A 24,760-nucleotide genomic window follows, 5' to 3' on the forward strand; every position below is an offset into this window, starting at 1 on the left:
GGTCAGGACAGACCTGAATTCAAGTGCTGCCTTAGACACTTAATAGCTGTGCAACCCTGGGCAAATCACTTAACCTGTCTCTTTATCTGTAAAATGGGAATAAGCATAGTACATGTAAAGCGCACTGCAAAACTTAAGGCGCTACATGAATGCTATATTATAAATATTAATTATTAAATGGAAGGCACTGAGAAACATACAGGCAAAGAGCTGAGTAACTGAGGATAGGAAGAACAAAGTGAGGAGACACGTGGGATGACTCGAGGCGGGACTCCGGCGACGGGAAGGGGCGGGGTTGAGCCTCTGAACCGAAAAAGACCGGACGCGAAGAAGACAGGAGGCAGGGTACTGAAGCTAGGTGCCCTCCCCCACTCACTGTCTATAAAGACGTGATTCTCTACCCGGCCAACTCCCATTGGCTATTCAAATAAGTGAAGAACCCGTGGACCAATGAGGGGCGGCCACGGCTTGGCGAGCGTTTTCTCGACATCCCTCTCTCGCTGCTATTGCAGCTCTCCTGCTTCCCTCCCCGCCCCTCCTGGGCGGAGGGAGGGGTTCGCCGGGCCGGCGGGGCCACTGAGGAGAGAGCGGGCGGGTAGCTGAGGGAGCGGGCGAGCGGGGTTGCAGCGGCGGCTCTTATTGCAGCGGTGCCCCCGGGGCGCTCCTCAACATGACCGGCCTAGGGTTCGGTAAGCGCTTGGTTGGCGAGTGAGCGGGCGCGCGCCCGCGCGGAGGCGGCCGTTGGGAAAGCGATGGTGAGGCGGCGTGGGGAGGGGGAGAAGCGCTTGCGGGCTGCCGGCTTCATCCTCCGCCCCCCGACCCCCCGCGGCCATTGTGGCGGCCCAACCGGCCAGTGGAGGGGGTGGGCTCCGGTCGGGGAGCGCCCAGGGCTTGGACACGCCGTCGTGGTGGGGAAGGATGGGAAAGAGCAGCGCGTGAGGATGAGCCGGATTGGGGGGAAAGCGGGGGAGGGGGTCTTGATGGGGGTGGGGGTGGCGGCGGTGCGGGGAGTTTGACAATAAAAGTGAAGGACTTTGGGATCGCGGCGTGGTGGGGGAGGGGTCTTAGCTGGCTTGAGTTTGGCGTACTTGGGGCGGGGGACTGAGGGACCCCGGAGCACCCCGGTGAAGAGTAAGAGCCGGGCTTAAGGAAGAAGGATAAACCCTGAAGGCCACTCCTTTGGGGCGGGGTGCTGCTATCTGTGAGCCGCGTGAGTAGGGGTCAGACTGTGGGCGGGAGATGGTGTGTGTGAGGGGCTGCGCTGGGCGTGGGGGAGAGGGGTGGGACCCACTAGTGAAGAACCCTTGTGGAGGAAGTTCTTCCTGTAGGGGAGGAAATGATGCCGGTGGGGGGCGTCAGTTTGGGGTGGGCCGGGAGGCCTTTCCTTGGCAAAACTTTGAGCGTTCTGTGAATTGGGATGGTGGGGGTGGGGAAAGCTTCACAGAGAATGCAATAGAGAAATAGAAGTTACAGATGCCAGATCATCTGCACACAGATTCTAGGTATTTAGATAATTGAGATATTACTGATGTCTTTCATCAGTGACTAGAAGGATGAAAATAAATTTAGAAACAGTATAGATCAGTTTAGAAATTAAGTTGTTTTGTTTTCTTATTTTTTATAGTGATATGTGGGATTTTTTTTGTTTGGAGGCCTTAAGTTAAGATCTAGGAATTAGCCTATTAAGTTCTCTTATATAACCTTTTAATATTCTGAACTTAGACACCAAAAAACTCTCTCTCTCTCTCTCTCTCTCTCTCTCTCTCTCTCTCTCTCTCTCTACATATATATATATATAGATATATATATATATATATATATATATCAGAGCACAAAAACAAGATCGTATATGCAACTGTGATTCTCCTTTCCACTAGCTTTTTAAAAAGTATAATAAATTACACATTACTTGCAAAACTATTTTCTTCTATTTAAAAAAAAATTTCATAAGTAGTCTCCAAACTTTTGGTTACCTAATTTTAAAAAGAGAGAGAGGAAGACACGGAGAAAGGAGGAAAGTTCTTTATAATAGACGTGGTCAAGGAAAAGGAATCCACACAGTGGCCGTGTACAAAAGCGTATGTCTCTTTTAGCATCACCCCTCTTTCAGGAAGTAACATACTTCATCATAGATCCTCTGGGGAGGCGTGGTTGGTCCTTGCACTGATCTGAATCCTTTGATTTTCACAATTGTTTTTCTTTTACAACATTATTTTATTTGTGAAATTTGTTCTTTCGTTTCTGCTCATTTGAACTTTGTATTAGTTCATAATACCTGGGATTCTTTGAAAGTATCTTTTGTCCTTTTTTATGGCACAGTAAATTCGTATATCATGATTTGTTCAGCCACTGATGGACACCCCCTTAGGTTATAGATATTTTTAACCACACCTTCAGAATCAGAAGGTTTGCTTTACTTTATATTTTCCCTGGTGTTTTTTTACCTTGCCTTCTTCTTATTCCTGTTTGTTTTCTTGTGTTTTTACACCAAACTGTGCGTGGGTTGAACTTATCTCCTTTTCAGGTAAAAGTGAGGTTCTTCTGATACTTGCCCCCTCTCTGCCATTTTTATATGTTCTCCAATTTTGAGAAAGAGCAAATTGCAGCCCTTTCTTCCTCTCTACACTAGTGTATTCCTTTTAGTCTTCATTCTCTTGCCCCATTAAAGCCCTCAGAACAGTCCACCCCCAAATACTGTTTTCTTGTTTAGCTTTCTTAATTACTTTGAAAACTTAAGACTGAAGGAACACTTGTTCCCTCCCTTCCCCTCATCATCAAATAGCCTTTTCCAGTTGTTCAATTAAATTTACCATTTGATCTTTTCTAGAGAAGTGATTGAACATCCTCTCTTCCATTAAAGATCCACTGCCCCCCCATAGGATTATATTTAGCTTCACGGGACATATTATTCTTGATTGTAAGCTTTTATCTTTGTAGTACTCTAAGATCTCAATGTGATCTTAAGTGGTTACTCAGCATTTGAACTCAGAGCTAGACTTCCTGTATTTTTTTTTTGACATGGGAGCTCTTGATTTGGGCTGTGGCAGTTCTGGGACTTTGTCATTTGTGTTTTGAGGCTATGATAAATGGTTTCTTTGTATCTTCATTTTACCCTCTGGTTCTAATAGATCTGGGTTATTATCGTTTATGACTTCGTGAAATTCAGTGGCCAAACTTTTTTTTTAATCATTGTTTTCAGGGAGTCTAATGACTTTTCGATTATTAGTTTTCTTTGGTGTAAGATATCTTGCATTTTTTTTTTCAGTCTTGATTTTGTCCTAATGTTTTGGGCTGTGTCATAGAGTCATTGATGTCTATCCTAGTTTTCAGGGAGTACATTGCTTGGGTAGGGTTCACCACATCATTTTCTAAGCTGTTTATTCTCCTTCCATTTCTTTACCCCAGAGCTTTTGTTTCACTTTTTCTAAGTATTTATGTAGTGCTTGTAAAAAATCATTTTTTTCCTTTGAATTTATGCTTGCCATTGTTATAATTATTCTCCTTTTTGTTCATCTTACCATCTTTCCAGTTTTAGTTCCTTGATTTGAGTTTTGAGCCAGGCTCTGACTTTGCCTCTGCTTTATCTCTCCCTAAATCACACATTCTGGGACCCTCTGAATCTTGAGATTCATAGCATTGACTCTAAGGTCATCAGTAGCATCTCAGAACAGAGTGCTAGGGAACTTGGAGACTGGCCACCTGGACTGTTTTGGTTTTAATGCTGCTTCAACTTCAGGGTCTCCAACCTGGGACTTTAAGGCATAAGGGGCAACTGTTGCTACCTCCAGACACAGACCTGCCAGCTACATGTGTTTCTGGTTGCAATGGAAAGCTACTATCTTGTTTATCTGTATTGGTACTGGTCTTGGCTTTACTGGTGGCCTCCTTTCCTGTTCTTTCCTACTCTTATGGTTGACATTTTGTATAGTTCTGCAGCAGAAGAAGCCATTTGCTATAAGTTTTATTATTGGATTCATTATTCAATCTGGTATGAATTTCAGTTTTTGCTAAAGTAGGTGCATGTTACCTGGTCAGTCTCCATTCAGACAGTGATCTTGGCTAGAAGTCCTTGTGTAGTTTCTAATATGTCATACATAACTCAATTAGTGTAAACTCCATTAGTTTTCAAGAATGTAGGGAACCTCATTTGAAAGAGGAATCAGCAAAATACCATCTAACTATTAAAATAGCTGCTCTCCTGAAATGATACCATTAGTGCCATCATTGAATAGAAAGGCTGGGATGTAGAGCACCTTCAAAAGGATAGGCCGTGCACTATATTCCTGAAGGTATGAGTGGTGAAAAGACCTTCGGTTTTCTACCACCTGCTTAAGCCTAGAGATATTCTTTGAGTGGGGGATATGTCACCATGGCTTCTAATCCAAAGAGTAGATGATTAAGCTTACGTCTAGCTTGAAAATAGAACAGGAGTCCAAAGACGTTTATATATAAAGCGCATCTTGCTTTGAGGTATATTTATCTCAGGAGCTTGATATATTTCAGTGATAGTTTGAGAGGAAGCAACTTTAAGCTAGTGCTGAGATAGAGTTAAGAAAAACTGTTCTCAGCCATTGACTTCGTAACCATCAGGCTTTATATACAAATCCTTGGGAAGCAGCCTAGTTAGGATAAGGTTCAAAGATCACAGTACTGTACGAGTGTGTTGGAGAGATGAAAAACAAAGGTTTCGTGAAGAAAATGGCATTTGAGGTGGACTTCAAGAGGATACCTTTATTAGGGAAATAGGAACCACATACTATGACCTTCATCTTTCTTGTTCCGTACCTCAAAACCCCTCCACATCTTTACCTATTCTGTCTTGAAGAAACAGGGGTCAACCCCTCTCCCCGGCCCCTAGATCCCATCTCCAGGAATTTGTCCTGTGGATCATCTCTCTAATGTATCTGTCAACTCTTTCCACCGCCTGTGTACATGGTCAGATTTATTTCATTCTTTAACCTTCAGTTGACACACTGTCCACTCAAGTTATCCTATATATTTCCTTTTCACTGCTAAAGTCATAGAATTATCAACTCTCCTGTTATCTCTCTTTTCTCATTACCTAGTCTTCAGCCCTTACTGGTCTGGCTTCTAGTCCCGTGCTTCTCTACTGAAATGATCTTTTTGATTACTTAATCTGATGGTCTTTTAATCCTCATCCACTCTGACCTCTCTAGAGCTCATATATACTATTGACTTACCCTTTTTGGATGCTTTTCTTTGGTTGTCTTCCTGTCTGGCTATAGACTTTGATGCATGATCATCATCATCCATCTCTTGCCCTCTTAAGTTAAGTGTTTCCTAGGTCATTGTCTTCTCTTAGATAATTCCTATGTATATGACTCTAAAATCTACATGACCATTGCTAATCCTTGTGCTAGATTCCAGCCACAGTTCTTCCACTGACCTATCAGATATCTCTTCTCAGCCTCAAGGTTTCAGAGGCAGAACTCATCTTCTTTCCACCTAAACTCTACTCTCTTAGGAGCTCTTCCCTTTTTCTGTTGAAAAGTACTGTCATTCTTTTGGTCACCTATACTCAAAACGTCGGAATTATCCTTAACTAATCTTCCTCCCTTACAAATCCAGTCTCTGATTATCACGTTGTCAATCTTTTTTCTACCTCCATGACTTCTCTTTTCATCTGCATCAGTTTCCTTCTCTTGATTCCCAAAGTTCCAATTCTCGTCATCATTGGCCTCTACTACTGTAATATCCTGTTTGTCTCCCTGCTTCTAGTCTTTCCTCTCCAGTGTCTTCTGCACAGCCGACAATATTTCTAATACTTGTGTCTTCCCTTGCTCAAAATTTCCTATGTCATCCATGCCCTCTGCCTACAGGATCATATAGAAATGCCTCACCCTAGTGTTTAAAACTAATATCTGGCTCCATTCTCCTTTCCAGGCTTACTTTATACTACTACCTTTCATTTGCTTTGCGTTCCAGTCATACTGGCAAGTTAGCTATTACTCTGACTTCACACAGTCTCTCACATCTATTCATTCTCAGTCCATTCCAATACCTGGAACACATTGCCTCATCTATGTTCAGAATTCTTCAAGTCTCAACCCAGCTGCTGCTTTCTAGGTTGAAGCTTTCCCTGATTTCTCTCCAACCCCCTCCACCAAGTTGTTCAGTGTTTTCTTTAGATTTAATTTTTATTTTTAATTTTTTCGATATTTTACTTGTATGCCACTAATACCCGGCATTGTACCTTAATATTTTTGTTGAGAGAGATGAAAGGAGGGTATTCGGAGTGAAGCTGATTAGAGGAATGGAAGGAGCTAGATAGATAGCAGGGTGTAGGTAGTGTTGTAGTCAGGAAGACATGAGTTCAGATTTGGCCTCAGACACCTAGCCGTGTGAGTCTGGGCTGTGTAAGTCATGTAACCTCTCTCTGTCTGATTTTGCTTATCTGTAAAATGGGGAATAGTAATAGCAACTATATCCCAGAGTTGTAGCGAGGATAAAGTGAGGTGATGTGTAAAGCCCTAGATAATGCTAGCTGTTGTTATTATATTATTATCTTTATTATAATTTTTTATCTTCCCATGTAAATACTCTTTCCATTTGTACCATTCCCTTTCTCACGATAAAGGCAGCATCATGTAATGGAAAGCACAGAATCAGGCAGGGGCCAGAAGACCTGGATTTTTAACTTGGGTTTTCCATTTACTAGTTGAGTGTCACAACCTTTCTTAGCCTTGATTTTCCCCCTTCTTATGTTGTGATGATATGAGGATCAAATGAGATAACGTATGAACACAGACTGTACATTGTTCAACAATTTGCACAAAAGAAAATGGTGTATAGAGTGACCTTAGCTTCTGAATATGTGTGATCTGAAAGGGCTTTGAAGCCAATTGTTTAGCGCTCGAGTTTTTTGCTATAGAGATTTTTATAAATGGTGGTGTGGTGTTAGATCCCCAAGGTAGCTATCAGGAACGCATTTAGCCCATAACATAGCTGTAAAATTTGTTGCCATTTGTAGTGTTTATCCATGAAAATCCCTTGCAGGGTTATTCTAGAAGTAAGCAGGCAAGGGTCTTCTGTATGGAGCCAACACTAGGGGTGGGATGGGGAGTAGAAGATTAATCCCTCCACATCTTTTTGATAGTGTGGTTGTGCTTTTATCCTAGGACTGATAAGCTGTGCCTTATTTCTGGGTGTGAATGGCTTATATTCCTCCAGTGATGATGTGATAGAACTGACTCCTTCCAATTTCAACCGTGAAGTTATTCAGAGTAACAGTTTGTGGCTTATAGAATTCTATGCTCCATGGTAAGTATGTATGTTGTAGTTGTAAGCACTATGATATCAAAGTATTGATACATGCTCAAGTATAAAACTTGAGGAAATTATTAGTATAATAAAAGAAACTTGATATTGGATTATTTGGTTTCTTACCTAAGGAGAAGCTAGTGGAAGATAATTGGGGGAACTCAGTCAAGTACTTAAATGGTTGGAGATATTGGAAAACATTACGGAGAAAAAGTAGTAAAAATGAGTGTTTATTATAGAGAAAGTTGTTTAAAAAATCAACAATTAGAAAATACTTTGATATTGTGATAATACCTACAGAGGTTGAACTGTGTTGCATAAAAATTAATAATGGTAACTGCATTTATTATGTCCAAATGTTTATGGATAAAATAGAATCAAGAATTATTTTTTCAGTTTCTTTAAGCAAATTGTTTACTGAAATACACCTTCTAGCTACTCGTCTTATTCATCTTAATATATAGTTGGTATAAGTTGAAAGTAACTGGGTCTCAAGGTTTTCATTTTATATAAAAATTGATAATTTACCCAAAACAAAGAACCTCTCCAAGGGAAGTAGAAAACATTTAATTAAAAAATTGTCCTCAGCATTGTAGTGGATAGAGAACTAGCCTCAGAGTGAGGAAGACCTGTATTAAAATTCCATTTCTAATATATATTATGTGTCCAAAGGCAAATCACTTAACCTGTCAGTGTCCCCAGGTAATTCTCTAAGTTGGAGACAGCTGCAGATCTCCAATAGGAGGACCTTCCTTATCAAGGAGTGTTCTGTATTAATGAAATCATCAGTCTAGATGAAAAGGGAAAAAAAGCTTGTGCTAACAAATTCTAGTCACATATGTCCATTTAGTATAACACCATACTAGTTGATAATTTAACTTTTTGAGGGATGGGGGTGTACTTTGTAAAGGGGTTTTTTTTGGAATGTTTGTATTATAAAAGAAAATATCAGTGAATTTAAAAGTAAAAATCTCAAGTTTTTAATATTTATCAATGGAAATGTTAAAAATTGCTTTTCGATGAACTTGTGTAATTAAAAATTTGGTAGGATGGAAACTAGGCATCAGTTGAAATAACTCATGCAAAGTGATTTTATTTAATGAATAGCAACATGGTTGATAGTTACATATAATGTGCATGGATTGCCTTTTTGAAGAATGTGTGTTTTAATAAATGACAACATTAAAACTATTTAGCAATATATTATTTGAGAAAGGAACTCAGTATTCAGTGCTACATAAGGAATATTATTGTTTTACACAAATATAGGGAATCTCTATGATTTCATCTTTAAAGGAACTGTTAGTGTAAAAATTTCCTCCATGGAGTCATTTATGATTGTACAAAAGTCTTAGTGCTGGAGGCAAATAGAAGTTAAGAGATTTACCCAGAATCACTAAGCTATTAAGTGTTAGGTTCTGGAGGTGGGATTTGAACAGAGGTCCTGAAATCTGAGCCTAAGACTAGCCACTCTGCCAAGCTGCCTTTATAATACTGTTGTTAAAATGATCTACCATTCTACACACAAAACATATGTTAATAGAGATTTGAGTAACAATATCAAATTAGAGGTTTTGCTATTTACATACATTGAACATTATAACATCTTGATGTGCACACCTGATATAATCTTAACAGGTAGAGGTACTGTGATCCTGTTTAGACAAAGGTGTTTACATAAATAACACATTATTTTATAAAAATCTGGCCCCTGATGTGACTGAGTTTATATGGCAAAAGTATATTATTTGTTAAGTGTCGTACTCCGTGTCCATCAATAAAGTATAACCTTGTATGTCTGGGTCAGTGATTGCAAATAACTAAAAGATTAGGATTGAAGAACACAGGTGATTCCCAGTATATTATACCATGTTCCCGGGCTGGGGTTTGGTTTTTAAATTTATAACTTTTGAAATTATTACTTGTGTTTCAGGTGAACATCCTATATCATTTTTCTGTTTCAAATATTTTTTGACTAATGTAAATTAATTTTTAAAAGTTTAATCCTCTCACTCTCCCCACCCCCCAAAAGCATGCTAGTTGTAAAATACTAGCCTGAGATATATGGAGTTTCAGCTCTGCTGTTCAGATTTCTAGTTCTTTGATGCTTATTCAAACCATTTAGACAGAATTTAGCATTTTTTAATTGAAGTGTTAACCAAAAATTCCTAAAAGTCTATTTTGTTTCTGTGATTATAAGTAGAGATTTAAGTAATCTAATCATTGGCTTGTGGTAACCTTCTACCCTCTCTTCTCTCCCCTTCCCCTCCCCTCAATAAAGGTGTGGTCATTGCCAAAGGTTAGCACCAGAATGGAAGAAAGCAGCAACTGCCTTAAAAGTAAGTTTCAGCCATTCTCAAAGATACCTGAATTTACTCTCTGTGCTTTTGCACTCAAAAATAAGCAGATTTTGTGGGTTTAATCTGATAAGAAACTTTGTAGTAGCTATGAATTTGGTTTTCATAGTTTCACAGTTTGAATATATTGAACTGTCAAGTCCCTGTGGAATCCTTAGGAATTCTATTTTGTTTTCCATTCTGCCTTTGATTATTGTTGATTTATCCCTCATTTCCTCTTATCTTATAATCCACTTAGTATTAATTCTGCCTCAGTCTTTCATCCTTACCCTCCTTTTCTTTCTTGCCTAGTTTTGCTTCTCAATACCTGTGACTTGGACTTTGACAATATTTTCCTAACCATTTGTCTCTCTTTTTCTATTTTAATTATGTGGTCAGTGTAAATTACTATTCTAGTAATCCATTTCATCCTTTATACTCCTATTAAAGTTATCTTCCTAATGTACAAATTGAATAACTACTTTTTGTGCTTCCCCACTGTCTGCAGGATAAAAAAGAAACTCCTTAATCTAACATCATAAACATCAGCCACCTTTTCAGCTTTATTTCATATTACTGCTCTTCGTGTCATGTTCTCTTATCTTCCAGTTAAACTGGAATACTAGCTTTTCCCTGAGTTTTTGTGTTCTTCCATGTTTGTGCTCAGTGTCCCCAATCCCTGAAGCTTATATGCCCCGTACCTTCCTATACTTGTTAAACATTTTTTTCCTGAGGGTTAGGTGCAGGTGCCACCAATTCTATGAAATTAAACTTTCCTTGATCCTTCCCTCAAGTCCCTCACTTGCCATGAGCTCTGTTACACCTTTGTAAGTCAGATGACCTAGTTAGTATCCTGGCTAGGCTACTTCCTAGCTGTTTGTGACTTTGGGCAAAACACTTTTTCTGAGCTCTAGTTTACTGTTTTCTAAAACAGGGGTCATTGTAATGATTATAACATCTTCAGGGTTTTAGTGAGGAAAGTTCTTCCTAAACCTTAAAGAACTGTCATTGTTATATTTATTTTTGTTCATCTTAACCACTGATAAATCATAAACTTCTTGAGTTCAGGTACTATCATGTTTTAATCCAAGCATATGTATCATTGTACCTTGCATATATTGGGTCTTAAGCTTATTTAACTGAATTGAATTGTATGAACTATAGCATCTCCTATGGCTATGTCATTTAGTTATATCAGGGGAAAAAATGAAAAATTAAAATAATTTCTAGATTTACCTCTGTGGACCTGCTTATATGGTTCCCACAGCTCACTTCTGTTATGCCTACTAATCCATTTTTTTACTCCCTTCCTCATTTACTCAATTGCAGAGATTCCTTTTTGATCAATTCTATTTCCACACTCATGGACTTTTCCACTATTTTTTATTCTTTTTTATCCCCAGAATGGTCCTGATGGGCCAGATCTCCAAATGGGCAGGGAATTTTATACTGTGATTTAAAGTAAACTGATGCAGCCAATCAAGTGCAGAGCATTTGTGATTCTTAGAAATTTGACCAGGCAAAACATATTAATGTTGGGAGTTTTTAATGTTACTATATTTAACTTGGAACCGTGATATCATAACTTTTTTTTATTTAAGCAGTTCTGAAATTTATGTGAAAAACATTCAGTTTTGAACAAGATAGTGAAATCATGCTGTTGACTCTGGCCTAGGAAATCCAGAAGGTCTTTGTGAAGTGTGAGTACAAAATTATGTTTATTTGAATTTCAACAGGATATAGTGAGAGTTGGTGCAGTTGATGCAGATAAACATCAGTCCCTAGGTGGACAATATGGAGTCCAAGGATTTCCCACTATTAAGATCTTTGGATCCAACAAAAATAGACCAGAAGATTACCAGGGTAAGAATTTATTTTCCTGTGTCTCCCTTTTTTTGGCTTTGCTTATTTGTTTCAATTTAAACCACATGTTAAATAATTAAATTATTAATTTTTAAATTGTTTAAGTTGTCATTGGAAAATTTGTGGAATTAGATTGCCAGGTGTTTCCCACTTACTTGCTACTTGAGTCTTTCTCAACATGTAAGATGCACATATCCCTCTACTGATGGCCTCTATATGACAATCTTGTTCCTCCCCCTACTGGGGACAGAAGAAATAGCATATGGATAAAAGGACATCTCATTTCAAAGGCTTAGAGAGCTTATCTCAGTCTACACACACAGACAGGTCTAACATATACAGATATACGTTGATTGTTTGCTTTCTGCCAGGAAAACAATGAAGAATTGAAACATTTCCTGCCTTTTAAGAGCTTGTGTTCTACCAAGTAGAAACAGAGGAATAAATGCAAAATATATGCAGGGTAAGGGGTGGTAAAGGGGACTAGTAATTTCCAAGGGGTTACAGACCTTTGGCAGGAGATGGCACTAAATCTTGTCTGTTTTTGGACCTGACCATTATGGGAATTTGTTCAGCTGAATTGTATGTATTTGTCGCAAGGGTTTTGTTTTCAGATTGAAACAACAGTGCTACTTACTAGTACTATGGGTGTGTAAGACCAATAACACCAGCACATAGAAGGGCTTCTAGCACAGATTCTTTGATCTGCTTTTCTAAGGAAAGCAACTTTAAAGGGTTTACAGTCTCACTTTAATTAAACATACATGTATCAGTTACTTAGTTCAGGGGCGGGGGAAAAGTCAACATCCTCAACTTCCGAGAAAACACAAACAAATTACGAGGAGAAATTATAAAAACAGAGCAAAATAACACAAATCAGCAGACGGGCTTCTAGCCGTCTGTCCAAGACATTGCGTACATAGTTACCAGAGAGAGAAGCACCAACATCTGCGTTTTTCAAGGTGGGGGGATCCTTGATGGCTACCCAGAGTCTCCACACCACGCTCTTCCAATGAGTGGGCCCCCAAAAGCAAAATGCCAACCTCAGAGCATATATACCCTATTTAGGGCCCAGGGGCTTAGCATCTACTTAGCAAAAGGGTATGGGAAAGATCTTTAATCACTAGCACCACATCATATATATTGTTTCCAATCAATGACTCTTGATTGAAACAGCGGCAAAGCTCATCAAAGACACTTGATTGCCTTAGTGCTGAAAAGCACTCTTAAAAAAGACAACAAAACAGTCCCACCCTGCTTGCCATTACACAGATTTGTTTTGTTTTTTTTTTTTAAATCTCCAGTGAGGTGAGGTCAAAGAGGGGAAAATTATTGCTTGATTGCTAAAAAAAAAAAAAATGGAATTAAATTTTGAAACTTTCTGTTCATATTCTTTGGCCATGCATTGTTGAAATGGCTCCTTTCTCCTCCCTTGTGACTATTTTGAAAGGATAGGAAGAAAATAGGGAAAGAACAATACTTTTCTTAGCACTTTTGACACTTTAGATGCTTGGTAGGATTATTATTTTCATTAATAATTTTGTTAGAAATAGGACCTGCAGACTACTGAGCCTTAAAGAATTTAGTGTCTTGTAGTTTTTCTACTTAAGAAAAGTTAGATGAAAATATAAAATCAGATAAAATAAAGGGGAAAAACTAATTGGTATTATTGCTGAACAAAGCATTTTGAAAAGGAACTTAGAAAAGTAAGGGATATGTTCAGCGTTAATTAGTTGAAATAACAGTAAGTACTTTATGAGACAAGAAACTTTTGAGTTATAATCCTTGGTCTCCCAATAACTTTAACTGTGACTCTCAACTCCCTCATTTTTAAAATATGAGGAACTTGGAATTGATGTAAGATTTATTATATTTCCTTACAATCACAAAGATTCAGTGAAACTTTTGTCTTATATTTCTCTAATTGTTCTAGTTTTGAGCTAGCTCTGTCTTTGGGTTTTAGTTGGTATTTTTTTGTTTTTAAATCATCAGTTGGGGCAGCTAGGTGGTACAGTGAATAGAGCACTGGACCTGGAGTCAGGAGGACCTGAGTTCAAATCCAGCCTCAGTCAGTTGACACACTTGGTAGCTGTGTGACCTTAGGCAAGTCACTTAACCCCAATTGCTTTGCCTTCTCTCCTCCAAAAAAAAAAAAGAAAGAAAGAATCATCAGTTTCTGAAAGCAAGATTTACATCACAAGTTATGTTGTACATGACTGGTGGATTAGCTGAGCAGGATCCCAAATGCTCTCTGGACCAAATATATGTGAAGATAGTCTATATCCTCCAAAAGTTGAAAGTATTTTTTTAGGTAACATATCCTTTTAGCATACTGCAACATTAGTAATCCAGTCAACATTTCATAACAGTAATGTTATACATTTAATACATTTCTTTAAATCTTGAATTCCTTGGATTCTTGACTATTCCTTTAACATATAGATATTTGTCATTTGTAGATTGTATTTTGATTAACTATATCTTACAGTAATTGACATAAGGGAAATCCTGATTGCACATGCTTTTGCTTTCACTGTTAAAACTACAAAGACTGCTCCCCCCCCCCAAAAAAAAATGAAGCAATGAGTCATTACTGTATTGAATAAGCAGAATGATTTAAAAATAGGAACTGTATGTACTTTTTCTATTAGAAAGCAACTTAGTCAATTTTTGAGTTGTCAGAAAGATACCAGCTTGTTTTTTGTGACACGTGACCATTAACCATTTTATGTTTGTTTTCCTTTTAGGTGGTAGAACTGGTGAAGCTATAGTAGATGCTGCTCTTAATTCTTTACGACAACTGGTAAAAGAACGCCTTGGTGGAAGAAGTGGTGGATATAGTTCTGTAAGGCTTTCTAGTTATTTTTGATAACTTTAAAAATAGTTTTATTGATGCTATGTTGTTTTTACGTTGGTCACTTCCAGATAGTTATGTCCTCCCTCACTAAACCAACCCCTCCCTCATCCCTTGTTAGTTTTCCTGATTACTTGTATTGACGCTGTATTGCATGAGTAATTTTCTAACTCTTGTTAATACTACTCTTTACAAATTTAGCAGTACTACATGTCAACCAAATCAAACAGTATATTAAATATTCCATACCCATAGTCTCCCATCCCTCCATTAGAAGTTAGAGGTGCATTTCCTCATCTCTGACTCTTAAGATCAGTCAAAATAAGTGTTCAGGATTCCAGGTTTTAGCTTCATTTGTTTCCATGCACGTTGCTGTAGTCGTGTTTGTTTTCCTACTCTCTGCATTTTGGATCACTTCATCCAGGTCTTCTGTGTTTCTATAGATTCCTCATTCCTCACTTCTTAGAGAGAAATTATATCCTACTACATTCATACACCAGTTTTTCTAACCAAAGATGGGTAGCCATTTTAAAATTCTTTGGGGGTTTTTAAATTGTCTTTGTTCCAAGAGTATGAGAGTATTGAAGCTTCAGCTCCTAGTATGTATGAAAGAGTATTATGTGTATACATTTCTAAGATAGTTTCTTTAGTGTGGTTACTTTAGAATTAAGTTTTTAATACACTGGATAACCTTTTGTTTTTTATTCATTTTGCACTGGAATTGCAGAAATTAAACCAAAGCTTTCAGGAGTGTGTGAATATTTCTTAAGTTTAGATACAGAATTATATTCATTGCCCTGAATCTTACTCCTAAGTTATAACTAAGGTTTGGATGTATTTTAATTACAGAGTCGAAGTGAAGGTTCAGGCAAGAAGGATGTGATTGAACTGACAGATGACACTTTTGATAAAAATGTGCTTGACAGTGATGATGTTTGGTTGGTGGAGTTTTATGCTCCTTGGTGTGGACACTGCAAAAAGTAAGTTGGACAGTTTTTACCCTCTCTTTGTTTCGTGTTTATTTTTAATCTATTCAGCTAGCTCAGGTCTAAAGTTTCTTACTCAAATAAGTTTAGAACTATAGTGATAGAGAACTCAGTCTATCATCAGATTTTCAAACATAAGCCAGTAAAATGGATGCGAGGTATATAGGGAGTGGCATGGCACATATTTATAGAATATGGAACTTGAAGGAAAAGGAAAACACTTAATGCACTTTTTATTTTGTATGTCTCATATTTTCTTTCATGGGACTTAGAAAAATAGAGTTTATCTGGGGGAGAAAGTAACTTAAAAAGGTCAAGGTCTGCACGATGTGAATTGTATAAAAAGAGAGTATAATATTATTGCTAATAATTGAGAATGAGGTGTGATCTAAGGGTATTTTATTCCTGTAGCTTAGAACCAGAATGGGCAGCTGCAGCCACAGAAGTAAAGGAACAGACAAAAGGAAAGGTGAAGCTAGCTGCTGTAGATGCTACAGTCAATCAGGCATTGTCTTCCCGATATGGGGTAAGTATGTTTTAAATTTTAATGCTGATAACAAAATCATTAAAGACTAAGAGTTAGAAAGGACCTTTAAAACCATGGAATCCAGATCCTTCATTTTAAGGGTGAAGAAACTGAAACCTAAAGATGCATTGTGTTCCCAGCTACTAAGAGGTGGGACTTGAAATCCAAGTCTTCTAACTCAAGTCTAATACTTTAATCATGCATTCACCTTCACTTTCTGTGTAGCATATTTTCAAATGAAAGATGGAAAATATCTACAAAGGTGATTTGTTTTGTTTGTTTTTAAGTAAATCTTCACTGATAATTTTTGTTTTTACATTACTACATTTCTTTCTGTACTAGAACATTAAAAAGGCCTTTCAGCAAGTTAGGTGGAGGCCCCATGTCTAGTTTGTGGGAAGATGTGAACAAGAGTTGAATGGATGGGTTAATTTGTATTGTTGAAAGGGATATTCATGTTGATAAAATCACAAAGTCATTGATATATTGGAATATTCACTTCCATAAACATTCCCCTCATCCAGACTGGGAGATTTTTTTTCCGGTACTATCACCTATCATTTACAGTGTTTTTATACCAGTAATTGGTGCAAAGAAACCTGCCTTTAGTCTACAACACTTCTTGAATTTCAGGACCTCCTCAGCTTCTTTCTATCCTGTCGCTACGCACAGAATTACAGTATCCCCAACTAGTCATCTAGCCATTGCTTGAAGACCAGCATTGAGGGGGAATTTACTGCGACATGAAGAAGCCCATTTGGTTTTGGGATATCTCTAATGGATATCTCTTTTTTTGTATATTTCACCTAATTTACCTCTTTGAAACTTGTACCCATTGTTCTGAGTTCTCTTAGGCCAAGCAGAACAAATCTAATCTCACCTCCAACAGACAGCCCATAAGAAGATATTTGAAGATAAATATATGTCTCCCCTCTAGGCTGTACACCAAGTTCTTCTAGTCTTCGTGTATCATGAATTTGAAGCTATTCACCATCCTGGCTTCCTTCTTGGATGCTATATAGCTTATTAGTGTCCTTTTTATGTGGCCCAGAATTGAACACAGCACTCTATTTGTGATTTGACCAGGGCAGTCTTGTGAAGACTTAGGTCATCTTCCTGGAAGCCATGCCTCTTTAGTTTTGTTTGGCCAACATGGCATACTATTGACTCATTAAGCTTGCTGTCCAACAAACTGCAAGTCTTTTTATGACAAATTGAGGTCTAACCATGCCTTTTCCACCTTCATCGAGATGGCACAATGCATAGAATGCTGTCCTGGACTCAAGGAGATGTGAGTTCGAATATGACATCAGACTTATTAGCACTGTGACCCTGGGCAAATAACTTAACCATTGCCTGCCTCAGTTTCCTAAACTGTAAAATGAGGATAATAAAAGCACCTTCCTCACAGGGTTGTGAGGATCAAATGAGATAATATCTGTAAAATGCTTACCACAGTGCCTGGCACGTAGTAGGCATTTAATAAATGTTTGTTTCCGTCTGTTTAGCTAACTAATAAAAGTTTATACAGCACAGGGCCCACCAAGCACAGATCCCTAGGGCACTCTACCCATGGCCTCCATCCAACTGATATTGAACAATTATCACTACTCTAGCTGTTCATCAGTTCCGGATCTCTATAATTGTTATGTTATTTAGCCCAATTCTCCTCTGTCCTTTCCATAAGAATTTCATGAGACTTTATCAAAGTAAACACAATGGGTAGCCTGCTGTGAGCTCTGTGTTAATTAGCCTTCAGAAGAAGGATATAAGGTTAGTCTGAAATGCCTTCTGACCCACAAGGAGTTGGAAAATAATGAGGAATTAGAAACTGAAAATTCAGCAGTTAAAATAGGTTAATTAGCCATGTCAGATAGTGTGTCAGCTAAGGTTTCTAACATAATCTTTAGTGGTGGCTCAAGGCCTGACCTGACACATGATTGTCTCTAGACCTAAACTTAGCCACAATCCCATTTTTTGATCTTCTTGCCACCTAACACCCAGCTGTACTCCTAGCCAATTTAGAAGCCTTTTAATTGAATGGCAACGTTGTGGTGCCTCACTCATATTGCTACTCTTAATCACTTAGTTAAAAGGTTATCTTCTGCTCATTTTGGAAAAGGAAACAAAGTTCTATAACATAATAGGATTTTAGAGGTAGAAGGAGTCCTAGAGATCATCTAGTCTAACCACTTCATTATATAGATAAAAAAGATTCAGATGGATCAAATGACTTGACCAAAATCACATTATATAAGGCTTTTGTCACCTCTAAAATCAAAGTGATTTTATCCCACAAAAACTCCCAGAATTAAAAAAAGACACCCTTTTTCCTTATGGAACATTGACTGAAAATTGGGTTAATCTCTCTCTTCCTACCTCTTACTCCCTTCTCTTCCCCTGCACTCTCCTCAAATTTTGAACTAAATAAACTTGCTGCCAGAAAGAGTGGTTAAGTCAAATTGTCCTAGCTAGAGTAGGAAAACGTCAAAGAAACAATTAGCTGCTTGGCAGTGGCGGGGGATGGAGTGAACTTGAGTTTCTTAGCATTTCTCTTCTTTTAAATCTTTGTATTTAGGGAGTTAGACACCTTAAATTATCTCTCTTTGACCTGTTTTCCAGGTCATTTGGGTATCAGATATTCTCTTTTTTTCAGTCTTGATTTTGTCCTAATTAATTCATACTGTCTCATGGAGTCATTGATTTCTGTGTCATGTATTCTAGTTTTCAGGGAGTCCTTTACTTGCATCAGACTTATGCTGTTCTCTTCTAAATTATTTATTCTCCTTCCAAGAATGTTTATTTCATTTTTTACCTTTTTGTTTCACTTTTAGGCTTTCATGTAGTCCTTTTAGAAAAACTTTTTTTTTTAAGTCTCTGCTTGCAGTTGTTACAGTTATTCCTCCTTTTGCAGCACTCTCGATTGCAGTAATTTTTTTATACTGGTCAGCATTTTTATTTGATTTACTCTTTTCTTCAACTGTAGTTACTGAATTGGGCTTTAATGCTAGGAGCAGACTCTGCTGCACTTTTGGGTAGGGTGGTGGACCCTGTTCTCAGTATAGCTTCATTCCTGCACTCTACCTCCTGGGGTTAGGTCCCCCCTTCTTCCCCGCCTGCTGCCCCCCGCCCTCCCCCCCACTGGCTTCAAGGTTCAGAGAACCAGATCTTGAGGGTTTTTGGTATCTCCGGACAGAATGCTAAGGAGTTGGGCTTTCCCCATCTAAGCACTGTAGTACCTCATGCTGGTCACTTCTTTCTCTTGCTCTCTGGCACCCATGCTTGGTCCACACTCTACATCAATATATCAAAGCCCAGGAGCTTTCTCAGGGGACCCCTCAGGTCTTAGCTGCCTTCAGACACATAGCCTTAAAGGCTACATTTGTCCCTGGCCCTTGTCTTGATTGTAGATAGCTGCCCTGTTCTAGCCCTAGTCTTGCTAACAGGGGCCCCTTTTCTGTTTCTGGACGGATTATGTGTGTGTGCACGCACATGTGTGCACACACGTGTGCACAGTTCTGGAATGGAAAAAGTCATTGTCATTTCTCATTGGGTTTTCTTGATCATTGTTCAGTTTGCTGTGAACTTCTGTGTTTTGCTGGATTTAGATATCTAGGGGCAGGGCAGTGTGCTTCTCATTCAAACATTCCTCTTTCCCAGAAGTTCAGTGCTTTTCTATTCTTCCCCACTCTCTGCAGTGGGCAGATTTGGGAAGTGACCCAGGAGCCCCAACACTTTCCATACCTATCTATGGCCACTGGCTTAGAAACTCATAGAATTACCAAAGGAAAAGAAGAAAACTGGAGGATCTAGGCTCTAATGACCTTTACCACTGATTAATATATAATGCTAGGGTGAATCACTATTCTTTAGTCAGAAGTGAAAAACTCAAAGATAGATGAAACTTGTTGAGGGTAAGAATAGAATCAAATATTTAAATCTTCCTTATACATATGAAAATTTACTGGGGAAAAATATAGGCTATATAATAATGGTTAAGCAATATTCATATTTTACCTGATTTCATTATATCGTATTGAAATGGCAAGCAGCCTTAGGACTACTATTACTTTCTAGTTCATCTGTACAGTTTGATGTGAAAGTTGATGAAATCGATGGATGGTTCAGCACAATTAATTGCCAGTATTGACATCCCGAAACTTAAAAAAAAAAATCAGTTGAATTTTTATGTAACAGAGACAGCATATAGCAGATACTAATTTGAATTTGCATTTGAAATACATCTGGTACAAATATCCTAGGATTTTGTTTATGTCTGACTTTTTAGCTGAAGGAATGGAATTCTCATGGAGAGAGTCTTTATTAAAGTCCAGGTACCCTTAACATGAGTGTTAAGATTTGTATAGAGAATATTGGTGATTGCAATCAGCTTTGACTTATACTTAGAAATGACTGTGTTTTGTAGACCTGCTTTATCCCATGCTCCCATTTCCCCAACCTGTGCCTGTAGATGCTTTCAACCACATGGATCAGTAGCTAAGTTTTCAGGACTGTTCTGCATTTAGCTTTAATAACACATTGTAAATTTAATTATTCAGTTATTGAAATTATCATATTCAATTATTATTGAAAATTCCAAAGGAAAAAAAGCTTGGTTGAGCTAAAGGAAGTCATACTAAAGAAAAGAACAATTTAAACTGAATCATAGCAGTATGAGACTTCCAATATGGTGTTTACTTTGTGGATTCTTTGATATAGATACAAAATGAAGGTTAAAAACTGGTTCCTTTTTTCTTTTAGTAAGTTACAAAGCAATTTTAGAAATGGTGAAAAGCAGTTAACTTTTGTCTTACTCTAGTTAAAGAATTAATATTCCCCATTTTATTACAGATTGGAGGATTTCCCACAATCAAGATTTTCCAGAAAGGAGAACCACCAATGGATTATAATGGTGGGAGGACAAGATCTGACATAGTTTCCAGAGCTCTAGATTTATTTTCTGATAATGCCCCGCCACCTGAGCTTCTTGAGGTATATCACTTTTTAAAATATTCTACCTCAGTTTATTAATACAGAATATTTTATACCAACTTCCCTGTTTCCATTGAAGACATCACTATATTCTCTCATTGTTCAAGTTTGCAATTTTGTTCTCAATTTGGCACTTTCCTTCCCCTATATTCGTTTTTTTTTTTTTTTTTTTTTTTTTTTTTTTTTTTTTTTTTTTTTTTGCAAATCTTGTCAATCCTATGTACATAACATCTCCCGTATCCATCCCTTCCTCTCAACTCACAAATCTGCTACCCAAGTTCAGGTACATACCACCTCTTCTGAACTGTTGGAGTAGCCTCCTGATTGATCCACACAGCTGCTAAATTGTTGTTTCTCAAGCATTGTTCTGATGCCATTCTCCTGTTCAGAAAACTGCATTGGTTCCTATTTTTCCAAAATGATTCTACATTACGCCGCCTCAAGCATATTATGTATACTGACCAAACTAGCCTGCTTGCTGCTTGCTATGTGTGACATTTTCCAGGCCTGCCTCCATGGGTTTGTACAGATTATCTCCTATATCTAGAATACTTTCCTTCCTGCCTCTGTCTCATGGAATCCTTAGATTCCTTCAAAGTACAGCTGAAGTACCACCTCCTACCTCCGGCATGCACAAGCTGCTTGCAGCACACCAAAGGATTTCCTCTACATTTTTTGCAAGCGGCCCAAAATCCCTTTGGCATGCCACAACCTGTAAGCAGCCCATGGACTGCAGGTTGGACAGGCCTGTCCTACATGAACTTTTTTTTTTTTAATTTACTCCAGTTGTTAGTGTTTCCTCACACGCTTTGAAATTACTTCTTCATTGACTCTGTTTTCTGTTTTTCTATGTACATGTTGTTGCCCATCAATAGAATATCTCCTTACAAGGACTGTTTTGTTTTCCTCCTAGCACAGTGCCTGGTACATAGTAGGCATTCACATGTTTTCTTGGTAAATTAGAATGTTGAAGGAAGTTGCCATACGAAGTACTTTTGGTGCTGAAGTTTGAGGAATTAACTTCCAATCTGCCATGTGGAGAATATGAAACTGAATGAAGTGTATTTGAGTTATTTCTCTTTTTATTCTAAATTGGCTCTTAGCCTTTTTGACAGACAGCAGTGTTCCACTGTTGTTAGGTACACAGTCTTCTTTGAATGCTTCATTTCACTTTTCTGCAAATAATTGATAAGAGCAAGAATGTACCAGAAGATCACAAATACAACATTTTATTGGGTTTTGTATGCACATCATTGTTAGATATATTCCTTAAAGTGGCAAAAGAACTTAACATATAAAAACAAATGATGGGTTGCCTTTTTGAATAATTTTGTGAAATTCAGAATACTGAATTTTTTCTTTTTATTTTCTTGGCTGTTCATCTTTCAGCTTCCTAAATATTAACTGCCAACTTCCATATTATTATTCACAGATTGTTAATGAAGCCGTGGCAAAAAAAACTTGTGAAGACCACCAGCTCTGTGTAGTTGCTGTATTGCCTCATATCCTTGATACTGGTAAGAGGAACAGAAACTCATCCTTCATCAGCTTTTCTTCTAATACTAACATATCCGGTAAATAGCTTTTAAATAGAGGGAGAAAAACTGCTCCCTCTCTAATTCAAATTTTGTCTGTCTAAAACAGGAGCAGCAGGCAGAAATTCTTACTTAGAAGTTCTACTAAAGTTGGCAGAGAAATACAAAAAGAAATTGTGGGGGTAAGTTATTGAGCATTTTATCTTAGCAATCTTCACATTTCAGAAGGTACAGGACTTCTGGACATTGCCTTCCCATTAGATATCTGGAATAGTTAGGATCTCGTTTCTCATAGTGTTTTCCATCTGTCTTTAGAAGTGCGTACTCTATTGGAATATACTGGAACCTTTTCCAGTAAGTATAGGAGTGAAGCAAGGATGTCCACTCTCCCTACCACTAGACGATTAATAGCTTCAGCAAACTTGCAGGCAACAGAATAAATGAGCAAAAAAATAAAAGATGCATGTGCCATTAAATGACCTTAGGATTAAACAGAACATATATAGGATGATTATTAAATGGAAAAGGTGAAGCTGTCCAGTGGACCCAGGTTTTAAGTTAGGAATAGATTAACAAAAAACATAAAGCTATGTGATTTCTCCTCAGTCCCTAACTCCAGGGAGATCGTGGTAGCGGTTGTCATTAGAGTGCTGAGTGACTCTTCTATAGAGATAGAAAACAATTTATCCATCATGTAATAGAGTTTAAATTGAGAGGGAGGTTGATTGGACTTAAGGAAGAATCTCTTGACTAAGTGAAAAGCTGCTAAAAAAGATCATACAATCTACCTTCTTTAGATCTTTGTGGGACTAGACAAGCTTTATGAGTGATCATCATGTTGTGTTGACATGATCTCCAAAGAGGCAGGATTGTATAGTTGGGAAAGCTTTGCGTTTAAAGTCATTAGAAGGTAAGGGTTGAGTCCTAGTTCTGACATTTAGCAGATACATAACTAGCAGCAAATCAGTTAATGAGTTTAAGCTTCAGTTTTTCATTAAAGTGAGCTTAGGAATACTGATACCACATTTCTTGTCAGCATTGAAGAGATATATAAAGGATTTTTGTAATCCTATAACCATCCATTTTTCTTTATACAGTAATAGCTTGTGTTTACATAGTGCTTTAAATTTTGCAAAGTATATTCTTTGTACCCTATACCCTGTGAGATAAGTAATATTATCACTCGTGTGTAGATACAATCCTTTATCTCTTCCTTTCATGGCTGGTCTCGTTTCTTTCTTCTCACTCTCATAGGCACTGCCAACCTTGTTATTCAACTGAAAATTGCTCTCTCCAAATTACCAATGATCTCATAACTGTGAGATCTAAGGGCCTTTTCTCATTCTTCACCCTTGATCTCTCTGCAACCTTGTATACTGTCAGTTACCTGCTCTGTGATAATATATACTCTATAAAGTTTTCATGGTGCTTCTAGGTCCTGGTTCTCCTAACCTATCTGATTGCTCCTGAAATTTTCAGTCTCCTTCGCTGTATCTTCATCCAGGTCACAGCCTCAAGGCTCTATTCTCATCTTCTCTTCTCCCTCTATATACTTGGTGATCTCATCAGCTCCCATGGATTCAATTATCATTTCTGTGCTGGTGATTTTCAGATCAGTTTTTCCAACTGTAACCCCTTTCCTAACCTATGGTTTCTCAGTTCCCGCTAACAGACATCTCACATTGGAAGTCTTACAGATATCTTTAACTGAACATGTCAAAAACTGAACTCATTATCTTTCCCACCCCACCTTCCCCCCTTGCTAGTTTCTCCTATCTTCAGTCCCTAACCCCATTGCCCATCTGCCATTTATCCCTTTCCAAACTCCACCTTGGATTACTCTTATTATTATCTGTTTTCTCCACTTCTTTTTGAATGCTGCTACTGAAGAAAGGCACACAGTCAGGTTAATTGGGTCACCTACAAATTGGTTATCTGTTCTCCTCTGGGCACTCATTGTTGCATGCCAGTCATTTTATTTATCTCTGATGTCGTGCTTTCTGTTCATTGGGCCACCATTTTTCCAGCTACCCAGGTCCAAAATCTTAAGTGTCATTCTTGATTCTTCATTCTCTCTCACCCCTTAGATCTGTCTGGTAAGTTATCAAGTCTTGTTGATTTCATCCTAACATCTGTCACATCTGTCACCTCCTCTCTACCTGTACCACAGCCTGCCTGTCTTAAGTTTTAATCACCTCTTAACTAGACTATGGCATCAGCCTCCTAACTGCTTTTCTTGTATCCAATCTCTTCTCTTTCCAGAATAACCTCTAAAGCTGTCAAATTGCCGTACCTAATGTGCACTTTGTCACTGGATAAAATACAGACTTCACTCTTGGGCACTTAAAACCCTGCACAGTCTGGCTTTAGGTTGTCTTGTATTAGTG

The 24,760-nt window shown here is 38.1% G+C and overlaps 1 protein-coding gene across 1 annotated transcript in view; it reads left to right on the plus strand.

The window, feature by feature from the left end:
* Positions 1-455: 455 nt before the first annotated feature.
* PDIA6 (protein disulfide isomerase family A member 6) overlaps positions 456-24,760 on the plus strand; it is a 33,860-nt gene continuing 9,555 nt past the window's right edge. The window contains exons 1-10 of the mRNA XM_036749495.1: positions 456-689; positions 7,140-7,281; positions 9,563-9,620; positions 11,354-11,480; positions 14,228-14,325; positions 15,184-15,314; positions 15,732-15,846; positions 20,698-20,838; positions 22,271-22,355; positions 22,483-22,555. Coding sequence (XP_036605390.1) covers positions 671-689; positions 7,140-7,281; positions 9,563-9,620; positions 11,354-11,480; positions 14,228-14,325; positions 15,184-15,314; positions 15,732-15,846; positions 20,698-20,838; positions 22,271-22,355; positions 22,483-22,555 — 989 coding nt within the window. The 5' untranslated portion in view covers positions 456-670. The remainder of the gene's footprint in view (positions 690-7,139; positions 7,282-9,562; positions 9,621-11,353; positions 11,481-14,227; positions 14,326-15,183; positions 15,315-15,731; positions 15,847-20,697; positions 20,839-22,270; positions 22,356-22,482; positions 22,556-24,760) is intronic.

This window comes from Trichosurus vulpecula, chromosome 3, assembly GCF_011100635.1.
Source record: "Trichosurus vulpecula isolate mTriVul1 chromosome 3, mTriVul1.pri, whole genome shotgun sequence".
NCBI lineage: Eukaryota > Metazoa > Chordata > Mammalia > Diprotodontia > Phalangeridae > Trichosurus > Trichosurus vulpecula.